At 35.6% G+C, this 26,741-nt stretch overlaps 1 protein-coding gene across 1 annotated transcript; it reads left to right on the forward strand.

Annotated features, from left to right (window-relative positions):
* Window positions 1–24,824, forward strand: LOC117327296 (low choriolytic enzyme-like). Its single transcript, XM_033884221.1, has 8 exons — window positions 1–222; window positions 12,897–13,020; window positions 13,794–13,908; window positions 14,075–14,274; window positions 14,669–14,801; window positions 15,632–15,716; window positions 19,788–19,991; window positions 24,408–24,824. Exons 1-8 carry the CDS (start codon window positions 58–60, stop codon window positions 24,594–24,596), a joined length of 1,215 nt encoding a protein of 404 aa, XP_033740112.1. The 5' UTR covers window positions 1–57; the 3' UTR covers window positions 24,597–24,824.
* The last annotated feature ends 1,917 nt before the right edge of the window (window positions 24,825–26,741 follow it).

The raw sequence follows: 26,741 nt of genomic DNA on the forward strand, positions 1-26,741 counted from the left end.
AAGATTTCAAATATTCAATCTTACGTGAAGGAGCCAGCGTACCACTAGAGAGGACAAATGATGAAGACAATGCTTAACGTAGTCATCATTGCTCGAGTGTGGTTTGGGGCATTTCTCCTGATTGGGATAGCCTCTGGACAAGCTACGTCACTGACAAGCGGGTCAACTTTGGTTTCTAATGACGTCATCAATGCTTTGATACGGACATTGAATCACCGACCGGTAAGTTAAAGGCCTATCTACATAAGGAAAGCGACGATCATTTAAAACAAAATGTGGTTCATAACGTCTCATTACTTTGCGGATAGTGTTCGTGATACAGAATATCTTATTCTGTTTTGAATTTTGAAGGGTCAATGTGACACTAAATTTAGCTTATTTTGGTTTAGAGTTTGTTCCATTTTTGGGTAGGACTGTTTATATATTAGGTAGCACACTACAGTAGGACAGCCTAGCCTTGGGCGATTTTTTTGTTGAGCAAATATCTCCTGTTTTATGATATGCTTAAAAAAAAGTAAAATAAATGTACACTATAATTGGTATATTCTACAAAGTGATAACGTTATTCGCTTTATTGTTTCCAAAGTTACCTTGCAGATCGTGTCTGCTTGGACGCGCTTCAGAACGCCTACATGTTGTGCACGATGTATCCGCGCATGTACTGTTTTATTTGTTCCAAAAGCTTGTTTTCTCCTGCTAAGAAAATAAAAGAAAGCACTGGATACAGGCGGTACCTTTGGAACAATTGTTTGTCAGTATGGTGTACATGCGGTTGCTGTGTAGAGTGTTTTTTTGTTTTTTTTAAGACGTTTTAATAAGTTTGGCTTTTTTTTATTGCTTATTATGGTGTCATAGATATAACAAAAACATGTACGGAACATTAACATTGTCTTTGCAAATATATTTGAAATTTCGTAGTTTTTCCTCTTAAGTCCCGAAACATTTGGCATGTAGATCAAAGCATTGTAGTATAAACAAGAAATATCTTTAAAAAAGATAAATGGCATAGTTTTAATGCTGGTGGTTATAATGTAAAACTGATGGTGGAATAAATTAACGAACTAAAGCGTTTTAGCACGAATAACAAAATCTTATCAGTTTGAATCATTTTTGTAAATAATAAGACTGCATTTGAATCAGGAATATGATGTTTAATAATGTGTCATTTAAAAAGATAATCTATTTATTCAGCTTGCATTCAATCTTATCTTTGTTTCGTGTTTAACCGTACATCTGCATTTTGCATTTACCGCATACAATCTTATCTTTGTTTCGATTTTAACTGCTTATCTGCATTTTGCATTTACCGCTACATTGACCAATCACATAATTCATCTTGACCAGTAACGCCGCCTGTCGCGTCATATCCGAGGCCAAAAGAAAATTTAATGGCTATGCCGAAAAATGACAGCAATAGGTGAAGAAAAACGGAACTCGGAACCAGTTCCGTTTAAGTTAAACTGAAATACTATAAATTAGCTTTATTGATTAAGGTCCCAGTTCCGAGTTCCGTTTAACCAGTTTCGAGTTCCGTTTAAGTAAAAACGGAACTCGTAACCAGTTCCGAGTTCCGTTTATGTAAAACGGAACTCGTAACCAGTTCCGAGTTCCGTTTAACAAGTTCCGAGTTCCGTTTAAGGTAATGTTGGTATTTATAAGCTTTACGGGTTTTGGTCCCATTTCCGAGTTCCGTTTAGGAAAAACTGAAATACTATTATTAGCTTTATTGATTAAGGTCCCAGTTCCGAGTTCCGTTTAAGAAAAACTGAAATATTATGTATTAGCTTTTTTTATTTTGGTCCCAGTTCCGAGTTCCGTTTAAGATAAACGGAACTAGGAACCAGTTCCGAGTTCCGTTTAAGTAAACGGAACTCGGAACCAGTTCAAAGTTCCGTTTAAGTAAAACGGAACTCGGGACCAGTTCAGAGTTCCGTTTAACAAGTTCCGAGTTCCGTTTAAGGTAATGTTGGTATTTATAAGCTTTACGGGTTTTGGTCCCAGTTCCGAGTTCCGTTTAGGAAAAACTGAAATACTATGTATTCGCTTTATTGATTAAGGTCCCAGTTTCGAGTTCCGTTTAAGAAAAACTGAAATATTATGTATAAGCTTTTTTTTATTTTGGTCCCAGTTCCGAGTTCCGTTTAAGTAAAATGGAACTAGGAACCAGTTCCTAGTTCCGTTTAAGGTAATGTAAGTACAAATGTATGTAGAAGATTTACGGGTTTTGGTCCCAGTTCCGAGTTCCGCTAAAGAAAAACTGAAATATTAAGTATTAGCTATATTAGTTTTGGTCCCAGTTCCGAGTTCCGTTTAAGATAAACGGTTCTAGGAACCAGCTCCTAGTTCCGTTTAAGAAAATATTGCATGCGTTGTAACTTCTGTGAAAAAGGATAACAACACGACTGGTGTTGTAAAATTACGAGACATTGTTGTGTTGTAACCTCCAAGAGAGAATGTTACAACGCAGTTTTCTTTCATGGTACATTTTTTTTTTTTTTTTTACCTTTTCCTAAATTACAAGTAGCTTGTTAAAGCAGCTTTCTAGATATCACGAAATATGGGTCCATGGAGGGAGATTTGAGTTTTTATTTGTAGTTAATGTACCTATATGTGTGAAGTTAAAGTACACAAACAAAGCAATAACTGCAAAGTATATTTCATACACCATTTTGTTTTTCAATATGGCTTCTACTGTTGAGGTGAAATGTCTATATGACGACTGGGAAAAAATCTTTAATTGGTATTACTGAAGTTTTATTCAACACAAATAAAAAAAAATACAATTTCATTGAATAATATTGAACAGTTCTTTCATTGGTACCTGGAAACATAGAAATACGCGGGTTAGCAGGAAACTTCTAAGGAGCTGTTGCCAAAGGCCTTCCTTGTTATTCGCTGTCAATGATTAGACTAAATGATTAGATTAAATCTACAATTTGTGATATCACTAATTCGAATATATGGTATCATTAAATGATTTAACGATATCATGAATTCTAATTTATGATATCATTTAATGAATAAATTATATCAACAATTCGTATTGGTATCACTTTATTCCTTGAATTAATTATATCAATAATGGAATTATTCATATAAATAAATCGAATAAATGATATCCATTAATTATGTCTCCCCCGTAAGTTTCGGAGAGACATATTACTTTGTTCCCGCGAGGAAGGGATGCTTGGGATTGCATTTGAGTTTTGTAAGTCAGAGCTCACATGTACTGCTACTGAAAATATTAAATTTATTCATACGTTTGTTTCCGTGCGATAAATTGTATTCTTGTTAACAAATCGTCTTTTTTTTTATTTATTTTATTTTTCAAGTTTTTCAGCATAGTAAAATACAAAAATATAACCCATATACATTTATCTTAAACGGAACTCGGAACTGGGACCAAAACCCGTAAAGCTTATACATAGTTGTTCCGTTTTTCTTAAACGGAACTCGGAACTGGTTAAACGGAACTTAAACGGAACTCGGAACTGATTAAACGGTACTGGTTCCGAGTTCCGTTTTACTTAAACGGAACTCGGAACTGGGACCAAGTCCCGTAAAGTTTATAGATAGTAGTTCGTTTGTCTTAAACGGAACTCGGAACTGGGACCAAAACCCGCAAATCTTCTACATACCTACATTAACTTAAACGGAACTCGGAATTGGTTAAACGGAACTAGGAGCTGGTTGCGAGTTCCGTATTACTTAAATGGAACTCGGAACTGGTTAAACGGAACTCGGAACTGGTTCCGAGTTCCTTTTTACTTAAACGGAACTCGGAACTGGGACCAAGTCCCGTAAATCTTCTACATACCTACATTAACTTAAACGGAACTCGGAATTGGTTAAACGGAACTAGGAGCTGGTTGCGAGTTCCGTTTTACTTAAATGGAACTCGGAACTGGTTAAACGGAACTCGGAACTGGTTCCGAGTTCCTTTTTACTTAAACGGAACTCGGAACTGGGACCAAGTCCCGTAAATCTTCTACATACCTACATTAACATAAACGGAACTCGGAATTGGTTAAACGGAACTAGGAACTGGTTCCGAGTTCCGTTTTACTTAAACGGAACTCGGAACTGGTTAAACGGAACTCGGAACTGGTTCCGAGTTCCGTTTAACTTAAACGGAACACGGAACTGGGACCAAGTCCCGTAAAGTTTATACATAGTAGTTCGTTTGTCTTAAACGGAACTCTGAACTGGGACCAAAACCAATAAAGCTAATACATAGTATTTTAGTTTTTCTTAAACGGAACTCGGAACTGGGACCAAAACTAATACATTTCAGTTCCACTTTTCTTAAACGAAACTCGGAACTGGTTCCTACTTATCTTAAACGGAACTCGGAACTGGTTCCTAGTTTCATTTATTTTAAACGGAACTGGGAGCAAAGACCTAGTCTCGTAAAGTTTATACCTAACTGATAATTGTCCCTACACTCATTGACATATCATTTCTTTTCATATTCGGGTCTTGTAATTAGATAAAGTACGTAGAATATTTTCTTTAATGAATTTGGAAACTTATTCCTAGTTCCGTTTTTCTTAAACGGAACTCGGAACTTGGAACCAACTTCAGGCTCCCGAGGAGTTCCGGATGTAATAACACCGGGGACTTCACGGCGCTTACTCGTTCAACTCCAGGCTTTAACTGCAGTCTAAGTGAGTTGTATTACATTTTCCCGTCAGGACCAGGACTCGGAACTGGTTAAACGGAACTCGGAACTGGTTCCTTTTTACTTAAACGGAACTCGGAACTGGGACCAAGTCCCGTAAATCTTCTACATACCTACATTAACTTAAACGGAACTCGGAATTGGTTAAACGGAACTAGGAGCTGGTTGCGAGTTCCGTTTTACTTAAATGGAACTCGGAACTGGTTAAACGGAACTCGGAACTGGTTCCGAGTTCCTTTTTACTTAAACGGAACTCGGAACTGGGACCAAGTCCCGTAAATCTTCTACATACCTACATTAACATAAACGGAACTCGGAATTGGTTAAACGGAACTAGGAACTGGTTCCGAGTTCCGTTTTACTTAAACGGAACTCGGAACTGGTTAAACGGAACTCGGAACTGGTTCCGAGTTCCGTTTAACTTAAACGGAACACGGAACTGGGACCAAGTCCCGTAAAGTTTATACATAGTAGTTCGTTTGTCTTAAACGGAACTCGGAACTGGGACCAAAACCAATAAAGCTAATACATAGTATTTTAGTTTTTCTTAAACGGAACTCGGAACTGGGACCAAAACTAATACATTTCAGTTCCACTTTTCTTAAACGAAACTCGGAACTGGTTCCTACTTATCTTAAACGGAACTCGGAACTGGTTCCTAGTTTCATTTATTTTAAACGGAACTGGGAGCAAAGACCTAGTCTCGTAAAGTTTATACCTAACTGATAATTGTCCCTACACTCATTGACATATCATTTCTTTTCATATTCGGGTCTTGTAATTAGATAAAGTACGTAGAATATTTTCTTTAATGAATTTGGAAACTTATTCCTAGTTCCGTTTTTCTTAAACGGAACTCGGAACTTGGAACCAACTTCAGGCTCCCGAGGAGTTCCGGATGTAATAACACCGGGGACTTCACGGCGCTTACTCGTTCAACTCCAGGCTTTAACTGCAGTCTAAGTGAGTTGTATTACATTTTCCCGTCAGGACCAGGACTTTTTAATATCATATTAAAAGTGACATTGGTGTATTTTTCACATGAGAGTAAATAATGATGAGTACTCTCAACTGATCCACAGGTACATAATGGACTTTCTTCCAGATTTCTAATGTACAAATGTTGATTTAGATTACTACATTTTAGTCTTAAACGTGTATGTAAAATTTGAAGATGTCTACTTCCAATGTTAAAGTATTTAGGAATGATTACTTTGTCTTTTTGTAAAAAAACCTTTAATTCTATTGGCCGAGGGATTTTTGCGAATATCTAAAGGTAATAGATTCCATAAATGTACTGATGAGGATAAAAAAAGAGTCTTTATAATACTGAGTTCTACAATTAATTGAAAGTAAATTATTTGAATTTCTGGTATTATGTCTGTGGCTTTCTGACACTCGGCATGGGATTAATTCAGATAGATATGATGGAGTTTTTTTATGAAAGATTTTGTGAAACTGTAAAATTTTATGATTTTCCCGTCTTTAAGATAGCTTTTCCCACCCAACATCTTTATATAATAAACTTACACTTGATAATTTTGTAGCACCCGTAACTATTCTCGCAGCTTCGAATTCTATCTGTATGTTTTCTAAGTTTTGACTTAAATAATTTGGTAAATTATCCCAGACAAAATCAGAATACTCCAATATAGGTCTTATAAAAGAGAGATAAATTGTTTCAAGAGAATTTCTATCGAGGATGTTTTTTAAACTTCTTAATACAGCCAGCCTTGGTGAAACTTTCTTCAATATATAATCAATATGGTTATTCCATGTACCATCATCAGACAACAATACTCTTAAATGTTTGTGGGATTTTACACTAGTTACATTTATATTATTCATAGTTATAGGGTCATAAGTTCTTTGTGAAGTTTTTTTGCTGAATAATAACGATTCTGTTTTGTCTGGATTGAATTTTACTAACCACTTGTTCGCCCATGTATGTATTCTGGATAAATCATTATTGATAGTGTTAATAGCAACTGTAGGATTTTCAACTAAAATGTACAATGCAGTATCATCTGCAAACAATTTTATTTTACAGTTAATATCATTTACTATATCGTTTATATATACCAGGAAGAAAAGAGGACCTAAAATTGAGCCTTGAGGTACGCCTGCAGTAATATTTTGAGTTTCAGAAGAAATTCCATTAAGTACAACTCTTTGACACCTGTCAGATAAATAGTTTTTACACCAAGACAATAGTTTTCCAGAGATACCAGATTTTTGTAGTTTGTGTATAAGACCCCTATGCCAAACTCTATCGAAAGCTTTACTAATGTCACAAAATACAGCTATAATTTCTTTACCCGCATCTAAAGCCCTTCCGATATCATCTGTAATACTTGATAACTGGCTACTTGAAGAATCCCCTGGTGTAAATCCTGACTGACATTTTGTAAAAAAAATTGTAAATTTTCAAATTTCTATAAGTTGCTTTATTATCAAATCCATATCAACATATTTCAACCCTTTGCTTACATGTGCCAAAGAAAACCATGTGCGAGAAACCTGTTCTGACAAAATTTTACTAAAATTATGTCAATTATTATATCACATTAAGTTAATTAACTAATTTAGGGTGTGGAACCTTGTTGTATTTTTGTTTTATCTTTTGAATTTTTAATAATTTTCAAGTTATTAAAAAAGGTATTACAGAAAACTACTTGACAAAATTAAAGAATTACTAATATTTTGTTATTACTATTTTACAAAATAGCGTTTCTTCAAAATGTCACCTGCACACAGGTAGCAATTAGTAAATTTTGAATTATCTTTGCTTTAAATACCATACCAACATATTTCAACCTTTCTCCTACATATACCAAAGAAAAAATGTGCAAGAAACCAATCCTAACAAATTTATACCAAAGTTTTTTGAACTATTATGTATTTATTGTATCGTACTAAGTTGAATTCAATGTTGGGGAACCATGTAGTTTTTTCCATCTTTTGAATTTAAACTTACTTATATCAATGTTTTATAGAAAGTTATTTGACAAATTCAAACAATGACCAGGATTTAATGATAACAAATCTACAAAATAGTCTTCTTCATAATGTCATCTGCACACAGGTAAAATACAGTAACACAGGGAAGAGTGTACATGTCAAAAGTTTATATGTTTCTTTTTTTTCAGGCCAACACTATCATATGCAAATATTAACATTAGAATGGTGTTCTGAATTGTTGGCCAAAGACCACAGTTAATTTCCCTCTATATTCTACTGAAGAAACAAATGCAGAATTTCGAAACTTTAAAATCTGGTTTTAATTTTCATATTGTAGAACTATTCTCTCAATATCAAATTATTTTGATATTGGGGTGACACCAATTTCTTTAATTTTCACATCTTTAACAATTGCAATTGTGACAAATAAGAATTAAAAAGTTTTAAACAGTTACTGTAATTGCAGGCCTTAGACCGCAAGTAATTACCCTCTATGTTCTACTTTAAAAAAAAAACCCATTAAAATGTTTTTGAGACTGTGCATAACATATGGTTCACATTTCATTTTGTAGAACTATTCTCTCAATTTCAAGCCATTTAGATATTAAGAAACAATTTTCACTTCTTTGGTGCTATTGCCACTGTAAGATAAGTTTATTAATTATCTATAATTGAGGGACAGCGATGGCCGAGTGGTTAAGGTGTCATGACACTAGCCCTCCACCTCTGGGTTGCTAGTTTGAAACCTACGTGGGGAAGTTAACTGGTACTGACCGTAGGCCGGTAGTGTTTTTTCTGGTACTCCGGCTTTTCTCCACCTCAAAACCTGGCACGTCCTTAAATGACCTTGGCTGTTAATAGGACGTTAAACCAAATACACCAAATTTATTAATATTATATTTATAGCAGAAGTATAGAAAAGTTTGAACAGTTATCCTGCAGAAGAAAAGGGAAGCTGACAATCAGACTGGTATGTGCTGTTGTGGTTGTGTCTTTGGGCAAGACCACTTTACCCTTATTGCTCTGAATGGCATGCAATGGTCATCTTGTACATGTATGTTGTTCAGTCAGGTAGTCACCAACTACTACAAGGAGATCCAGCCTCATACTTAGAGATGCTACTTATTTTTCAGAAACCGGGCAAACTGGTCAACACTGCTATCTTATAAGAAGTTTAAAACATTTATTTTAAAAGAAAACATTATTTTCATAAATGTTTGCCCTATTTCCTGGATGGCATGTGGACAGACAGGCCTCCTGCATGTTGTTCAGAGGTAGTCACTAACTACTAAGAGGAGACCCTACCTCAAACTGACTCAGCTGGCTATGCACAGGGTGATAAACAAAGCTAACAAAGCAAATATATGTAAAAGTAAGAGATAATTGCCACTTAATTTTCAGAAACGTGGCAAACTACTACCTGATAATAGGTTGAAAAAGTTATTTAAAGATAAAAACATGATTTATTATGTATCCTCTGAATGAATTATTGTTCAAATTCACATAAAACAATTTTAAACTTGCTAATTACGTAATTTTCATATGTGATAGAAAAAGGGAGCTAACTCGCTCACCTGTTCTTGATATTAAATTACCTGGGTAATTATAATGTATCATTCATTTTAATGCTTTACTAGATATTTCCCTGAAGTTCTATTCATGATCGATCAATTATCGATTTGACGATGATCGATCATGAAATTATAGGTGATTCCCAACACTACTTAATTCAAATTTCAAATTCATTTTATTCTCTTTTCACATATTGACATGATATATAGAGAAAAGCATATTTACAATATGATATATACAATTAAAGTAGTGTTCGTAGTTGTTACATGGCCCAGTTTCACAACAAAATATTTTCATTTTTAATTATCAACGAGGACAAATCATGTTGTTAATTAATCTGGTAAAAATACACATTTTCATTAGTTTTTTAACATTAGTCATATTCATTAATTTGTTAAATTTAATAATATTTGGTCTTGACCAATAGTATTTGTCTATATATGAAATTCTTTGAGTAGATAACGCTGTACAATCAAGTAAATAATGATATTCATCACCAATTTGTTGACAATTACAATATGGACATTTTCTTTCCTTATACTCAATCTGGTGCCATCTGCCAGTTTCAACAATAAATGTATGATTAGTAGTGCGAAATTTACAAAATGTTACTCTATCTTTATCAGGTAAAATATCTAAATACTTTTCAAAATTACAATTATCCTTAAAAATTCTATAACATATAGCCTTTAAGGAATTGTGTACATCACTGGTCATAAAGTCTTAACTTAATAACATGTTTTAGCCATACTGGATTGCATTCAGAAGATTATTGTATATCCCACAAGTAACTCACCCCACATTCATTTAAAATACTTTTAACAAATCTTATATAAGGAACAGGTTTGTCATCAAAATGATGACAATAACAAAGAAGTTTATACAGTTTTATATTAATCTTACTTAAATTATAATGAGTCAACTGTGACGAATATGTTATTACTCTTGTTTTTACCGTAATTTCTAGTGGAGTTGTACCAAGTTCTCCATATACCATATACTTAGGAGTACTATTTTTTAATCCAAGTAATAACTTACACAATTTTAGGTGGACACGTTCAATTATTTTGAGGTCAGTTAAACCCCAAATCTCACACCCATACAGTAAAATTGGTTTGACAATCTTTTCAAATAAGTCATATATACAATGAGTCGATAAGTTGTATTGTCTACCTTTCTTAATAACGTCATACATTGCTATAGTAGCCTTTTTGATATTGTATTTTTTCGTTTCATTAAAAGAACCTGTACGACAAAATATCGAGCCTAAATTACCTGTACACATCTTGCTGGATTAGATGCTTAATGATTCCGTCTTCAGGTGGATCCTCTTTCCTAGGTCGTTTCGGCGCTGTCCACTACAACCTCCAGAGGTGCGCCGACTGGGGTGATCAAGTCCCAGCCCGGAATCACTTCGCTGTCTTTCCTCACTGTCTTTATGCACTATATATATCTCACTATCTTGGTCTTACTGATCAGTCTTTCCTGTCCACTTGTCGTTTCTCTTCCTCCACAGCCACATAGATGCCAGCTCTGCTTCCGTGCCCAGGTGTCCTGTAAGTTGTCTCCTCTCTGGCCCTGTGATACCGATGATCCGAAGTGCCCTCCTCATCGACTGCCCAACGAAACCTCGGCATCCCACCTCCACTGGAAGACACCACATTTTCCACCCCTGCTGTTGACAGTCTGCTACTAGATCTTGGTATTTGTTCCGCTTCCGCTCGTGGGCTTCCTCGATTCTCTCCTCCCATGGCACGGTCAGCTCCACAAGAACAGCCTGTTTGATTGATGTAGACCACAGGACGATGTCTGGCCTCTGATTGGTAACTGCTATTTCTTGTGGAAACTGCATGCGGCCCTTGAGGTCTGCTCTCATCTGCCAATCTCCTGCTGTTCCTAACAATCCGCTCCCTTCCACTGTGCTTCTCGTAGTCTGCTCCCCGGCCTTGACAAAGTTTACAAATCGCAGGCCCCTTTTCTTTTTCCTTGGTTTCTTCCTGCTCCTCTCCAGTGTATCTGCAAGGACAGACAAGACCTTATCGTGTCGCCACGTGTACCTCCCATCTGCCAAGGCAACTGAACAAGAAGATAAGGTATGGTCCAGGTTTGCTGGCCTCCCGCAAAGCTTACAGTTTGGGTCGTCCAAATAGGTGAAGTTATCCACGTACTCTATCACCTCATTATTAAATAAAAATTCAATTGTATTGTTTCTACGTCCTTAATTGAAAACCATACATTTTGTTTTTTCTACATTAACTTTCAATTTCCATTGTTTACAGTATTCGTTAAAAACATCTAGTTGCAATTTCAAGTCAGCTGGAGAGTCTGAAAAAAGTACGGTATCGTCAGCATAAAGTAGTATAAAAAACTTTAAGTAAATATGGAAGTCAGATTCTAATTTAGCACTGATGCTTTTTAAACCATGTACTCTATTTTGGGTCATAAATTCCTCAAAATCGTTCAGGTATAGACTGAATAAAAAATGGAGATAGATTTTCCCCTTGTCTTAAACCATTTTCACATGGGAAATAGCCAGAAAACTCACCATTTAAAATTACGTTTGATTTAATGCCTTGATACATATTACTTAAGAAGTTACAAAATTTTCAAGTAAATAAAATGAATAAACAATCTCCTAATTTGCACGACATGGACCACTGGCAATGACACCGATACTGACATTGAACTATTGGGAAAGTCTCAAAATACCTATTTTTTAAAACAAACAAACAATTTTCCTTCTCTGATTTGTATCATTATGTTCCACTGGGGAATTCATATAAAAATGGGAATTTTCCTCGCTCAAGTGTGATTTATTGACAATTTTCTCCAAGATTAATATTGGGGCGAGTCAATTCCCATCAAATCTTGGATATTCCTATCTAAAAAAGATTGCAATGACATTTGGTATGTAGGTACATCATGGGACACAGGTTACTCTTGTAACCTCACAAAAAATTTCCAGCCTCTGATTGGTCCAAATTAAGATATTGTTCGATTTTAATGAAATTTGATATGTATGTACATCATGGGACATCGTCCCTCTGGTCACTTCATTTTCACATTTTACCAAAATGGTCGCCATTTCCTGGCCTCTGATTGGTCCAAATTTAGATATTGTCGGATTTCAATGAAAAAGAGGTATTATGGGACAGCAAATTCATCTTTATGAGTTTCATTTCCTTGGCAACAAGACAGATTTACTTATTTTTGTTTAACGTCCTATTAAAAACCAGGGTCATTTAAGGACGTTCCTGGTTTTGGTGGTGGAGCAAAGCTTGAGTACCCAGAGAAAAACCAGTACCAGCTAGGTAACTGCCCCACGTGGGTTTCGAACTCTCAACCCTGAGATGGACAGCTAGTGATAAAATGTTGTGACACCTTAACCACTCGGCCTCCGCTGCTCAATAATTAACACATAGTCTTCTCATTGGTTGAAATTTAGATATTGAGCGATTTTGATGAAAACTGCTGAAACAGAGCTATCGCCCCTCACTACGCATCATTCTTTCTGTGACATCATTTAGGTGTCACCCAACTAGTATATACAACTAAACAATCACATTCCAAACAATAGAAAAAAAAGTCTTATAATGGTATCACAATTTATTTACCATAACCGTATAAGATATCAAGTACGTTTGAAATGTTATATACCAACGTAGTATCAAACTGTTGATAGGTACCATCACCTGACCAAATGGTTAAAGATCCGTTGGGGACCACCTCCAGAAGTTTGCAGACTTCTGATGCATTTATACGACAACAAAAACCAATTGACGAACTCATTGAAGAGGCTAAGTCAGGTGAGTTATTTTGATGTTTAAGGTTTTATGAATAGTGGGGCCGGTTTAGAATATACAAAGGTATCACAGCGTTCTTATTCAAAAGTAGCAATACCTGAAAAGAAAAGAAATATCCTGATAAATGGTGATAAGACAACCCCATTTTTTGACATGGTCCGTACTCATTGCTGGATTAGTACACAACTCTACCATCGTTAAAGGACCTGAGCGACCCAACATGTTTTGATGCCATTGTTAATATAACATTTAAACAATGAGCTTATGACGTATCTGTTATCAAACTTGCGTTAACAGCGTTTTTCTATCCACTGAAGAAATCGTAAAAAGGGGAACATTTAAGCCACAAAAAAAAAATGAAATGTGTTCAACATGAGTTCTTATTTACTAAGACAGAGAGATGAAGGGACCCGATAATTAGTTCGTTATGACTAAGAATGCATTATATAAATTTCGCTGTACAAATGGTTACATTACTAATATTATATCGTGCTACAGTCGGAGATTAATTCCTAGTTCGTTATAAGTAAAAATTCGTCCTAACCGAGTTCGTTGTATTCTAGCCCGAGTTTTCTCTGGCCCGGACACCATGTCTGGTGTAGGGCCCCTACACCAGACATGGTGACAGGGCCAGAGAAATACCGGGCTAGTTGTATTCAAGTTTTACTGTATATATAGTTCAGCGATTCTGATTGCTGTTTCTTCATTTTAGTTTTAAGCTTTTTTTGTGTGTGTGTTTTTGTTTTTAAATAAAAAGAGTCCGTGTTTAACTTCAGATTCTGCAATAGTTCGTCTTGCTGATCAACAACAGATGATGAGCCAAGAAAGGACTGTAATTGAAGGCGACATTGTTATTGATCAGTCAGAATTGGCAGATATGGACAAACAAATGTAAGGAAATAATCAATATTTATCAATTAAAATTCAAATATCAATTTTTTGACGATACCTGCAATTCATTTAATAACGCTAAAAAGGGATTACACGGAAGGTGCTTTATTTTTTTCCAGAGTTGTTTAATAATTCTGAATAAATAGTCCAAACGGTTGATTTCCAGACGATTTGATTTAATGGAAGATCTAATTTTGAGAAGATTCCCGAAAGTTCGCCGGACTGACACAGCTTTGAAAGACCTAATCCGTGCATTACTGAAACGAATAATGGGAACAGCCCCCGTGAGACGAAAGCGAGCTGCGATACAAACAGGAAAATGGCCAAGTGGACAAATGGGAATACGAATAGCCAGTTCTGGATTTAGTATGTTATTGTTTTCTACTGGCGTTGTAATGAACGGATTTTAAAGAGGATTTAAAACATTAGACAACAGACAAAAATGAATAAAAACTTCACAGTTAAACAGTGAAACGTCTCTTATACTATGGTAAAGCACACAAAATAAAAAAAATAATCCGAAAATATCACTGTAAACATGCTTAAATGAGCGCAGTCAAATTTTAGCGCTCAAACGAATTCAAACAAATAATCTCAATGTTGAGTAAGGGCACTCAAACCGATTGACTCCGAAAACAGTGTAATTAGTGCAGGAATGTTTTCAACACTAAACACTAAATGAAGGTTACCCTGTTACAATATATACATTAACACGATTAGAAATTATATATATTTGTACGCTATTTTATTAACTTCATAGCTACAAGACAGAAAAATAGAATAGCTGAAGCCATGAACGAGATTTCAGAGAGAACCTGCATCTGTTTCAACATTGTCAGCAGGACACAGGCTCTTCAGAGAGTCCCTCACGTACGAATTGTAAATGGCAACGGGTATGTTTACCTATCATATTTTAAGCATCGTGAAAAATGTCTAATACATAGTTTATCATTTTAGAAAGAAACAGAGAAATGCTTGTATCAGAAATACTTATATCAAAACAGAAGCATTTTTTTAACTCAAACTCAGCTCGTATGTATTTTACTAGTACTTTGCTCAATAATTTTGTACATTACCTGCTCAATAATTTTATACATTACCGACCCTGTTCCTAACCTCTCTACATTTTACTGGTCCTATTCATAACCACTATGCATTTAACTCGCCCTCCGCCCTACCTCCAATGTAATTTGATTGGCCCTCTGCCTCACCCGCTATGCTCTTTAATGGCCGTCTCCATAGCCTCTTATGCCTAACCCCTTATGTATTTTTCTGCACCTGTGCCTCGTGCCTTATGTCTTTTTTTTGGCGTTCTGCCTCGTTTTGCTGTCACTGTACCTCCAACCTTATGTATGTGACTGGCCCTCTTCCTAACTACAATGTATTTTACTGGCCTTCTACATAGGCTCCTATGTATGTTACTTGCCCTCTTCCTAACCCCCTATGTATTTTGCTGTCCCTATGCCTCATGTCTTATGTATTTTTCTGGCGCTTTACCTCACCCCCTGTGTATTTAACTCGCAAGTTATTGTCGACTTTTATCTTGGTCCTGTTTCTTGTCAGTGATATACATGTACCTATTTGAATTGTGTTTTGCTAAGGAAATTTTACATTGAAATGGACGCCAATGCTAACAGACAGACGAATACAAATTCTGACCACAGCATTATATCGATATATTGCTTATAGAAAAGTCCTGGTAATTGTAAACATTTTACCACAGATGCAGTTCTTGGGTTGGTAGAAATCTCCGGAATCAAGGTGGCACCCGTTCCCAGGATCTCACTTTGGCACGTGGATGTAGAGGGGTGAGTACATAGATTGCATAGATGTGTAAAATCAATCAATATCCGAGGTTATCATGTATAATACTGTCAATTTACTGAGGTATGATCTGTGTATAGTACACGTACTTAATTTGGCTTACTCATATCGCATTTCCGCATTTCAACATATCAGCGTATTGCTGAATTTGCGCGCTAAAATGATTTTTATACAAAAACTGTTTATAGAAAGTGCAATAGCGCAATCATTATTTAGCAGAGTGTTTCTAGCGAGTAGAGCACTAAAATAAAATTACCGCTTAAATATTTATGTTCACAGTATTTGGGGAATGGCATGAAAGCTCTAAAATTCAGCACATAAAATTATAACGTCATTAGTATTAAATTGCCGAATATTTGTGCAGAAATAGGATTCACATGGTATCGATCGAGTCTTTGTTCTATCATCTTGTGAACCGTCATGACTTCAAAGGAATCACCGCGTTTTTCACCAGAAAACTGCAAGTGAGATTTCTTATTGAATATAGATTATTATATAAATGTATAGCAGGTCTGTGGACTGAAGGGTTTGATGTAGTGCATAAGGATGTCTATATAAAAATTTCAAGCCTCTTGGGAAACAAAACAGTTTATCTCCGATTCGGAATATAGGACATCGGTATTTCAACATGGCCAAATGAAAAATTTGACACCGGGTTGATGTCAACGCATATTTCAGAACATCAAAATGAAACGCCAATATCTGCACACTCCATAATATCCAAATGTACTGTAGTGTATAATCTCCCTTAAAATGACTTACCACAGGAAATAACGAAAAGCGTTGTCTAACTGTCTTTCTGTAGTAATCGCTTTGCGTTTATGAATTCTTTATTAGAATCTGACTTTTTTTGGCACGTATGGGCTTTTGGGAAATAACCCCCTGTCATTGAATTAAAAATAAAATGTATAAAAAAGTATAAAATAATATGTGGCTTTTATACTTTTCCTCCATGAGAGTGTGATTCTCGATTGACGTCAAGGGGCCGCGGTGGCCGAGTGGTTAAGGTGTCCCGACACTTTAACACTAGCCCTCCACCTCTGGGTTGCGAGTTCGATACCTACGTGGGGCAGTTGCCAGGTGCTGACCGTAGGCCGGTGGTTTTTCTCCGGGTACTCCGGCTTTCCTCCACCTCCAAAACCTGGCACGTCCTTAAATGACCCTGGCTGTTAATAGGACGTTAAACAAAAACAAACCAAACCAATCGATTGACGTACGTTGACATAATATTCGTCTGATTTAATTTATTCCTTTGTTATAAATACGTATTGGCATGTTGGTTTTAGAATATGTATAATTACTGTATTTTTAACCCATAATAATATGCTGTGGCGAATTATCTTGCATTTTAATGTTGGTAACCGACCCTTTTTGCGCGGGATGACAACTGCAGTTTGTCAATTATATCTGTTAGTATTTGTCTTCTGATTTGATTGATTACGTTGTTATGAAATGCGAACTTGTTAATCGGCAATAAATACCTTGTGATGAGACATTCATAATCATTAACCCATTATCATATCATCTTTAAGCCCATATTGTCTATCAACGTATATGACGATTTCAAAGATTAATGATGCAGATCCAATACTGCATAATTTATATTCGCGGGGATTATATTCTGTTTTATTCGCGGTATTAAGTATATTACGAAAATCAAAACCCAGCAACTATTTACAAAAATATACAATCAAATGTATACATAATACATTATTGTCAGGCTTTGTTAAGCTAAATTTAATATCGCGGACTAGGTCAGATTGTGACAACCGCGAAACATTAATTCATTGATATTTAAAAATGTTAAATTGTCTTTATTTTTCCTGCAGTATTTTATGCGTGTATATTATGTCTAAGCATGGGCATTGAGCCATGTATTGATACGTTGGTCAGTGGAATATATATCAGCTTCACACATCTTGTATTTGACTCCATCTCCCTGACAAATGATAATGTGTCCAGATTACTTCCTCCCAGTTCCGTTCTATCGTCATACCCCGTGTGTCATAGACATGCATTTGTTTACAATTAAACTTTAATAGATAAGATACCCCAACATACAAAAATAACAAATTTCTACATATTAGAAAAAAAAAATAGATAAATAAAGAGAAACTTCATTTCAAGACATACAGATATTTTCGTGTCTTGACAAAAAAATTTACTTGAGATCTACATTTTCCTCTGTGATGCATTGACATGTGCCTTGTATATGTCGTCGTATATTTCAAGCGTTTTGGTGATGGAATAATGCACTCGGATCGCTGATAAAACTATCGGTATATTCTTAAAACGACCGGGAATTATATTTACAAAAGTTTTGGAAAAAGCTATTTAGGGTGTGATTAAGAAATTCCAAACCTTGGGGAGTAGATATTATTATTTGATATCTATTCTCTTGCGTAATACAGAATATTGATAATATAGAATAATAATAGAATATTAATATAGAACTCACTGAATTGTGAAACGACAACGCCCATTTGTTCAGGATGTAGCAAAGTATTTTTTATTTTGGGTGAAGATCCGGGATATCCAGTCCCGATGGTTCCTCAGGTTAAATGCTCAAGTGTTTCTCACCTCGTTTTCGCGCCCTCAAAGTTGTGAAATAATATACATCTTTGACTATATCAGGAGACCTATTGCTGGTGTGTACAATTTGTTTTTCGTCCTCAAATGAAATCATAATGCTGTTTACTTGAAACGAGCGTCATTTATAATATCTGTAAAGATACAGTTTACACACACCAGTACACAACAAAGACAAATATCTTTAAACAAAAGGAATGCTTAAGCGAAAATATTGAAACACTCGTGTACGGTGTATCTATCACAACCATTGGCAAAAATTTAGCACAAAAATAGCAACCGTTAGAATAGATATAAAGTTGTTTGAAATTCGCCCGCGATACTAACAAATGTGACAAACTAAATTATTATAACAACTCATAAATTTAGATCAAATGAAGTCTCCCTTTAATAATTAGTGTACGCAATATGAAATATGTCACTGCTGAAAAAAATGGGGTGGCCCACATAAAAAAAAGAAATAAGTAAATGTTATAAACTTAACCATGATACAATACTCGAAGATAAGTGATTAATTTTGAAAATTTATTTTTTTGAAAATGTAACGTACGTGCGAAAAGTAATTGCCGCCAATAACAATAAATAAGAGCATGCGCAGACGGGTTCACTAACAAAAAGGAAAACGACGGACGTGGAACTACGTGGTAGATTTGAGCAAATAGATCTTCTGAAAACGGAACTAGGGGAAGAAATGGGGGCATGACAAAAAAGGAACTCGATATAAAGTCGTATAGGTATAGGTAGTCAGATGGAGGAGAGTGTAGAAGGCCGCGTCTCTCGAGTCGACCGAGGTATTCGCATTGTTTCTACTCGTGGCAAACTCGACAGCCTAACAGGTTCGTAAAGAAGTTGTGCTTGTAGTTACATTTGCTACCGCGCTGACATTCAAACTAAACATTACCCCCATTGCACCATGTGAAATGATGTTGTAAGTTTATTGTGTGTTTGTCTTATCTTGGTTAAAATCTGTAGTAATTTTCTTTATTTACATGCATGTCACACTTTTTGTTTACATGACTGATGTGCTTGTGCCTTGTGGAGCCCGTTTCAGACTTTGTAAAATTCACTTTTTTAAAGCTTTTAATGTTCTAAATAGTAACAACTAGCTTTGTATGCCACAAAAAACATAAATACCCGTTCTCGAAATAGGAGCTGAAATTGGGGTTAGTTATCACAACAAAAACGATACACCTCCGTCATACGGCATGTTGTGATGTGTTTACGACGGTCTGTGGTGTCACGTGATATCTAGATTAAGCAGAATTGGCGGCGGAATATTCCAGTGCGGATGCACCGCTACATAGTTTTATTGATTTTCTGTGCAAATATTCCATCACAGTTAGGCACGAATATGAGCGTTAACTTATTTTATTTATGAATCTGATAAGTTATTGTGTAACTCATAAGTTCCGTTCAAACAAAGGAATGTCACTTTTACGGATATTAACTGTGTGTTTATATTTCAGACCCGTATCATTACGCACGAACTGCTCCACGCCATAGGTCTGTTTCACGAACAATCCAGACCGGACAGAAATCGTTACGTACGCGTCTTCTTGAGAAATGTGGAGCCTGGCACACGCGGAAATTTCAGGCGGTACAGCAGAGCAACAATTGACTCTTTAGGAATCCCGTATGACTACCGTAGCATTATGCACTATGGCAACAGAGTAAGCAACTTTTTTTATTTTTCATACAGTTCGTGACGTGAATGCATCAAATTTACACCATACTTTTTTGTCGCCTATATTATGAGGTTATTGTTTGAATATTTTAATGTCATGGTTGGCTCTAACCATTATCAACATATTCGAAGGCCAATGTTCAATGGTGGCCTAAGAAAAAACTGTAATAATATACCATTTCGACATACAAATAGCAATGCGAAACAACAAACACTCGTATTAGAAATTTAAAGTATTTAAAGAAATGGTATTGTCAAGGAAAAATACATATATTGGAAATATTATTTAAGGTTTAAGAAAATTGTGATTGCAGATATTTCTGTATAAGGATTGTTCATTAGCGTTTTGACTATTTTTTTTTTCGCCTGGAGTCATATTCCTGTTGGAGATTGTAGACCGCCTCGCTATAAGGCTACAGTTTTCAAAATAAAGAATTGCCTGCATTCAAACATACGAATATTGAATATACTATTACCACATTTTGTTTATAATTGAGGCGGATGTATATGCTAATGTTATGATTCTGATACACATGTTTAATTTCGTTGTGATAACATATTTGTTTCCTCCCATAAAACTTAGTAAAGGCGAAAGAAAGTTATTAAACTGTCTGCGTGTCCGTCCGAGAGGTTCATTCCCACTCAGCCAACTTGTTGTTTTTGTTATATAAACATTACCTGGGTTTACCTGTGGAAAATGTAGGTGTAGTCTGTTTCAGTATATGTATACATGGGACTCAGTATACATGGGTCTCAAAGGTGACTAACAATAAAAGTGAAGAAAAATGTTTAAGAATACCTTTAAAATTGAAATATACATTCATATGTACGTATTAATAATAAAATACATACAGTGATAATTTATTACTTGTATCAATAATGATATTACACAACACTTTAAAAATGAAATAATGGAAAATCTTTCATAATTAAAAATACACCATATACAGGTAACAATGTTATACAGTGTACTTTCAATCAATTTTTCTTGTTGTTTTTTCCCTTTTAATTAGATATTATTACTATGTTATAATAAGCAACTAATTCTTACTAATTGAATTATTGTTTCAACAAAAATAAAGGTGCGTTTTGTGATAATCACATAAAGAGTTAACGGCACAAACTTCAATGATATGTCTATAAGAGTATGTGTATATAACCAATAAAAAAAACAATCAATTATTATTCCCTCAATTCCATTAGTCATTTTTCTCTGAACACTTACTGAACATGACGTTCCTAAAAATAGATTGCAATGGCAAATGCCCAGATTAGGGTTGACTTCTTGGAGAATGGTAGAGGGGGATATTATTTGGTCCAAGATGGATTCACATATTAAATGAAGACAAGGCACAACGATAGATGCTATTGGAGATGTGTAGATAAACAGTGTCCAGCAAGAGTAACAACTCTGAATAACATCCCTGTCACATTTGGAACTGTCCATAACCATCCTGGAAATAACATTAGTCTGGCTGCACATGCTTTTTTGAACAACTTAAAGAAGCGATGTCGCGAGGAGACTGTTCCAATCCCATCATTGTTTGATGAAAAACTTGGCAAACTCTGCAACAGAGAATTTGATGATGATGATGTCGAGGAAATTATTGGAAAGATCCCAACCTTTAGCGGCTTTAAAGCCGCATTGTACAGAAATCGAGCCAAGATCATCCCCAAGCTGCCAACAAGACAAGGAGATATAGACCTTCAAGGAGCCTGGACAGAGACAGCATCAGGGGAGCGGTTCCTTCTGTGTGATAATACCAATCAGCAAGGCGAGAGGATCATTATATTTGCTACAGAGGACAACCTGAGACGATTGATTCGCATCACCGACAACGTTTATAGATGGAACTTTCTATTCTTGTCCGGGATTGTTTTGTCAACTGTATTCTATCTATGGATATGTGGAAAAGAACGTTTTCCCTTTAGTGTTTGCTCTGCTGCCAAACAAACGTGAACAGACATACGTTCGATTGTTTACCCTTCTAAAAGATGAGATGACACAACGGAACTTGATATTCAACCACGAGTATATGCTTCTAGACTTTGAAGTGGCTGTAAAGAACGCTGTGAGAGCTGTCTTTCCAGTAGTGAACATTAGAGGATGTTTTTTCACTTTACTCAGTGCATATGGAGAAAAGTGCAAGCTGGTGATCTTGCCATCAGATACCGAGAGTATGACAACCTCAAGCAACTGGTACGTCGTGCAGCCGTCCTGCCTTTGGTCCCACTGGAGAAAGTTGAGGATGTGTGGTTTGAGGCTCTCGAGGACAATGAGGATGTGGGCCAAGATGTGACCAACTTCACAGACTATGTAACTGAGACATGGGTAGAAGGTGATAGGCAACACTGGAACCATTATGATCACGACGGCCCGCGAACCACAAACAACGTAGAAGGATGGCACAGCAAGCTGAACAAGTTATGTCAGCGTCCGCATCCGAACATATTCGCCATGATAAAACTGTTGCAGGGCATTCAAGGTACCAATGATGCAAAGATCATACAGTATCAAGCTGGAGGCAAACCATGCGCAAAGAAGAGGAAATATCACCAACTGGAATCGAGACTCCAGACTCTCAAGATGAGACTACGAAATAACACGATGGATGTGACTTAATATGCTGATGCAGCTTCACATCTTATCTACTTGGAGTAATAAATCCAGGATAATGACAATTATATACACGTGTATCATATACTTGTGTTTCCTGACATTAACATTCAGTTTCATTATGAGGACCTAAGTGATTATGATATACCTACAGAAATTGAACTTTTTTTTATTCTAAACAGTATATACAAGTGTAATTTTATATTCAATTTCATAAAGTGACTTGAACTTGCAAGGATTATGAGTAGCATCTACTCGTGTTAAAGGAAATGACAATTATATAGACTAGTGTTTCTTTGTAATAATAAGAATGAACTACTTATTACGTGAATAATTTCGTATGTAAAGACTACATATATGAGAACCAGCGATATATCATATTCAGTGATTACACAGTGACTTTGGTGATATTATGAACTTTATCCGTGATTTCTAGGATTATACTGATTTGTGCTTTATTATTCAGTAAGTTTCATGATTATACATGATTTGTTTTACTTGAACTACTAAAATGTCATTTAAAGTGTTTTGTTTTTAATCGTTTTCTCTTAAGTACATTATATATACCTGTTATATATCACAATGAAACAGGTAACGTTGACTTAAACTTATTGATGATGTGTCCTCTCAATGTAAAGGTTAAATTGAACAAATGTATTTTCTGTTATATTTAATAATTATGAAAAAGTGTGAAATTTATAACAAGGAAGGATATAGAAAAAAAAATTTTCACTAATTTATGAAAATTTGAGTTATCCTATTTGAATATTTTTTAAATTGCATAAAGTATTTGTGATATATATTTAGTATACAATATGTAAAGTGCAAAACAGGCTATAACTTACCTGTAATTAGTGCCTATTGTTCTCTATTGTTCATACCCCCAATGTTAAAATAGGATATGCTGGCTGAGTGGGAAGACACCGTCTGAGATAACGTATGTACGTGTATATCATGGGCCCCTAAACAGACGTATTCTCACCTGAATATCACATCATCAGAGTTTACCCCAGATTGGTTGTTATCGGTCAAGTTTAAAGGTCAAAGGTCACACTTGGCCACTTTTGAAACCAAAATGCTTGTAAACAAAATATATCTTGAAACGCTTGACACATCTGTTTTATATTCACACAATAGCACTTGAGCATGCAACTTTACACGTTCTTAGATGTTAGGGAATATCTGTCAAAGTTACAAGTGAAAAGTCAGACTTGACCACTTTAAATTAAGAAAAAGGGTGGGGAGAGATTTGGACAAATTTAGCTCACATTGACAACATGAAATTGAAATAATCAAATTAACTGCACAATAAGGTTTTGTTGGTCTTTGGTCAAAATTAAAAGTCAAAGTTCTCATTGACCAATTTTGAGATCAAAACGCTCGCGTACAATAAACCTAAACAGAGTTATATGATATTAACACGATGTTATCTAAGCATGGAAAAGTACACCTGGTTATATTTCCATGATTATCAGTCAAGTCGAAAGGTAAAATTCCACACTTTATGAATGAAAAAGGTTGTGTACAATAGATCTGTTGAAACCTTGGGCAGACTGATTTCATATTCATGTCATAACACCACAACATGGAATCCTTTACATGCATGGTTAGATTTTGGTGGTATCAGTCAAGAGTAAAAAGACCCAAAGTTACAAAGTTTTGAAATAATAAAAAAAAAAAAAACATCTGTTGAAACCTCGACAAATTAGTTTGATTGATGAGGGGATGGGAGTATATTTATCTCAGGGCCCCCTCTAACTTTGCTTTTATTTATCTTTGTTTCAGGCATTCAGCAGGAATGGTCGGTACACTATCATACCGCGACCACGAGAAAACAGAAGGCGTTATCTTGATATCATCGGCAAAGCTACAGAGATGAGTGAGAACGACGCGAGGGCAATTAATGGAATGTACAGTTGTTCCACACCCATCATTCCGGATAGATGTGCCGACTATCCCTATTCATTTCAATGATGTCATACAGATCCGTAAAATATAGGCTGATGTGAAAAAAATGTAGGCAAATCAAAACGCATCATACATAGATCGGGATCGATTTTATTAGTTTTGTGCATCGCTTGATCTAACTGCCCTCAGATTTTCTTTCAGTCCAACTCAAGCAGGACACACTTTTAAAATCATGTTTATTTAATGTTGGGATCATTTTCTTTCGAAAATTAAACAGTTATTTTGATGCGTACATGAATGTTTTGATGGTGATTTTTTTTATCAAAATGATGTATTTGTAATGTTATGTAATGCAAAAATATAAAAGGACATTGCTGTTGCACTGGTCATTTTTGGGATGAAAATGGCATTTTAGTAACATTCAAATAGTTACCGATTTGAAAGGCATATTTCAGACATACTGTCTGGTACATTTTCCTTGGTTTCTGTGGAAATCTTCATATAATATGCTATCAAGTTTAAGTTAATATATTCCAACGGATGGAGAAAACGTAACAATTTCAGTAGCTGTCACATTCTGGATACGACATGGCATCAATGGGACTCCAAATAGTGTAAACCAACGATATCGTGACCCAAATCACGCGAGAAAAAGTTAAATAGGACAAGTGATATGTCGATATTCACCTACACCATGGTCCGAGAGCGGAATAACACAGGTTATTGTGTTAAAATTTACATTTGGGTATGATACACATTAATTGTATTGACGAGTAAAACATGAAGTTGCGTATTTACTGTCATGGAAATTTCGAGAGTAGTCAACAAATATAGATGGATATTTTATAAGGGAAGATGAGTAATGAATGGGGGTAGATGAATATTTCATTGGGGTAGATTAATAGATTAATATATGTATGAGTAGATGAGTATTTTATTGGGGGGGGGGGGGGGGGGGGGGGGTAAATATTTTATAGGAGTAGATACGGAATTTATAAGGGTTAATAAGTATTTAATGGGAGTAGCTACGTATTTTATGAGAGAAGATGTGTAATTTATTGAGTATCTTATGAGAATAGATGAGCACATAATTGGGGTAGATGAGTATTTCACTTAATGTGAGTAAATGAGTATTATATGGGGTAGAATCATACCTTACAGTAGTATATAATGTTCAATGGAGGAAGAACTCTGTTACAGGGAAGCAATAGCTTAATTCAATAGGGTAGATAATACTACACAGTGTACAGTAGATAATGTTCAACGGGGAAGAAACTCTGTTACAGGTACACAGGGTACAGTAGATAATGTTCAATGGGGAAGAAACTCTGTTACAGGGATACAAAAGATAGCATTCAGTGGGGGTAGATAATACTTTACGGAGGTACAGTAGAAAATGTTTAATGGGGGGGGGGGGGGGGATTGTGTTACAGGGATACAAAAAAATTATATTCAGTGGGGGTAGATCATATTTTACTGAGGTAAAGTAGACAATAATCAATTTGGGTAGACACATCCTTTACAGGGGTACAGTAGAAAATATTCAATGGAGGAAGAAACTCTGTTACAAGGATACAAAGGATAATATTCAGTATAGGGAGATAATACTTTACGGGGTACAGTAGATAATAATCAATTGGGGTACACCTGGTCAAAAGTTTGATATCGCAGGTCCTTATAGTCTCGTGTTAACCGAACACAAAAGGCGATAACTATTTTGTAATATGGCCAACTAAAATACATGAAAACAAAATCCGATGGCTCCTGTACAAATCATGTTGACTAAAGTGGGCATGCAGACTGACATTTGGCACTTAAACAATGGCGGAATAGTTTTATTGCGCCTGCAATATTTTCCCTGGATCTCTCGCTGAGATTCAGTCCGCCCGGTTAATAATACCAGAGACAACTTCCGGTATATCAAATCTTTTACGAACATTGGTGTCTAACTCTCCATCTCTAAAGTTCAAAAGTATAACCGACTAAACACACTTGTACAATCGTCAATGACACGCACGGAAAGACACACTTTAACATAAAACCTTCAAAAGCTACATATTCAACGCTTCCTTCACACCTTCAATTTCAAAACCTTTTCTGCTCAACGTACGATTTCATGTACCTCAAATCAAATTATTTTTTCTTTCCCTTTAACTGACATGGATAACGGATTTACCACAAACGTAAGTGTTGACTTGTTTTTTTTTTTTT

Source organism: Pecten maximus, chromosome 5, assembly GCF_902652985.1.
Source record: "Pecten maximus chromosome 5, xPecMax1.1, whole genome shotgun sequence".
Classification (NCBI taxonomy): Eukaryota; Metazoa; Mollusca; class Bivalvia; order Pectinida; family Pectinidae; genus Pecten; species Pecten maximus.

What these genes read in the sequence shown, in the direction of transcription:
- LOC117327296 (XM_033884221.1), top strand. Translation starts at nt 58, where the DNA reads ATGATGAAGACAATGCTTAACGTAGTCATCATTGCTCGAGTGTGGTTT. An exon ending in GGACATTGAATCACCGACCG is followed by an intron (nt 223 to 12,896) that starts GTAAGTTAAAGG and finishes AACTGTTGATAG; the next exon opens with GTACCATCACCTGACCAAAT. An exon ending in CATTGAAGAGGCTAAGTCAG is followed by an intron (nt 13,021 to 13,793) that starts GTGAGTTATTTT and finishes GTTTAACTTCAG; the next exon opens with ATTCTGCAATAGTTCGTCTT.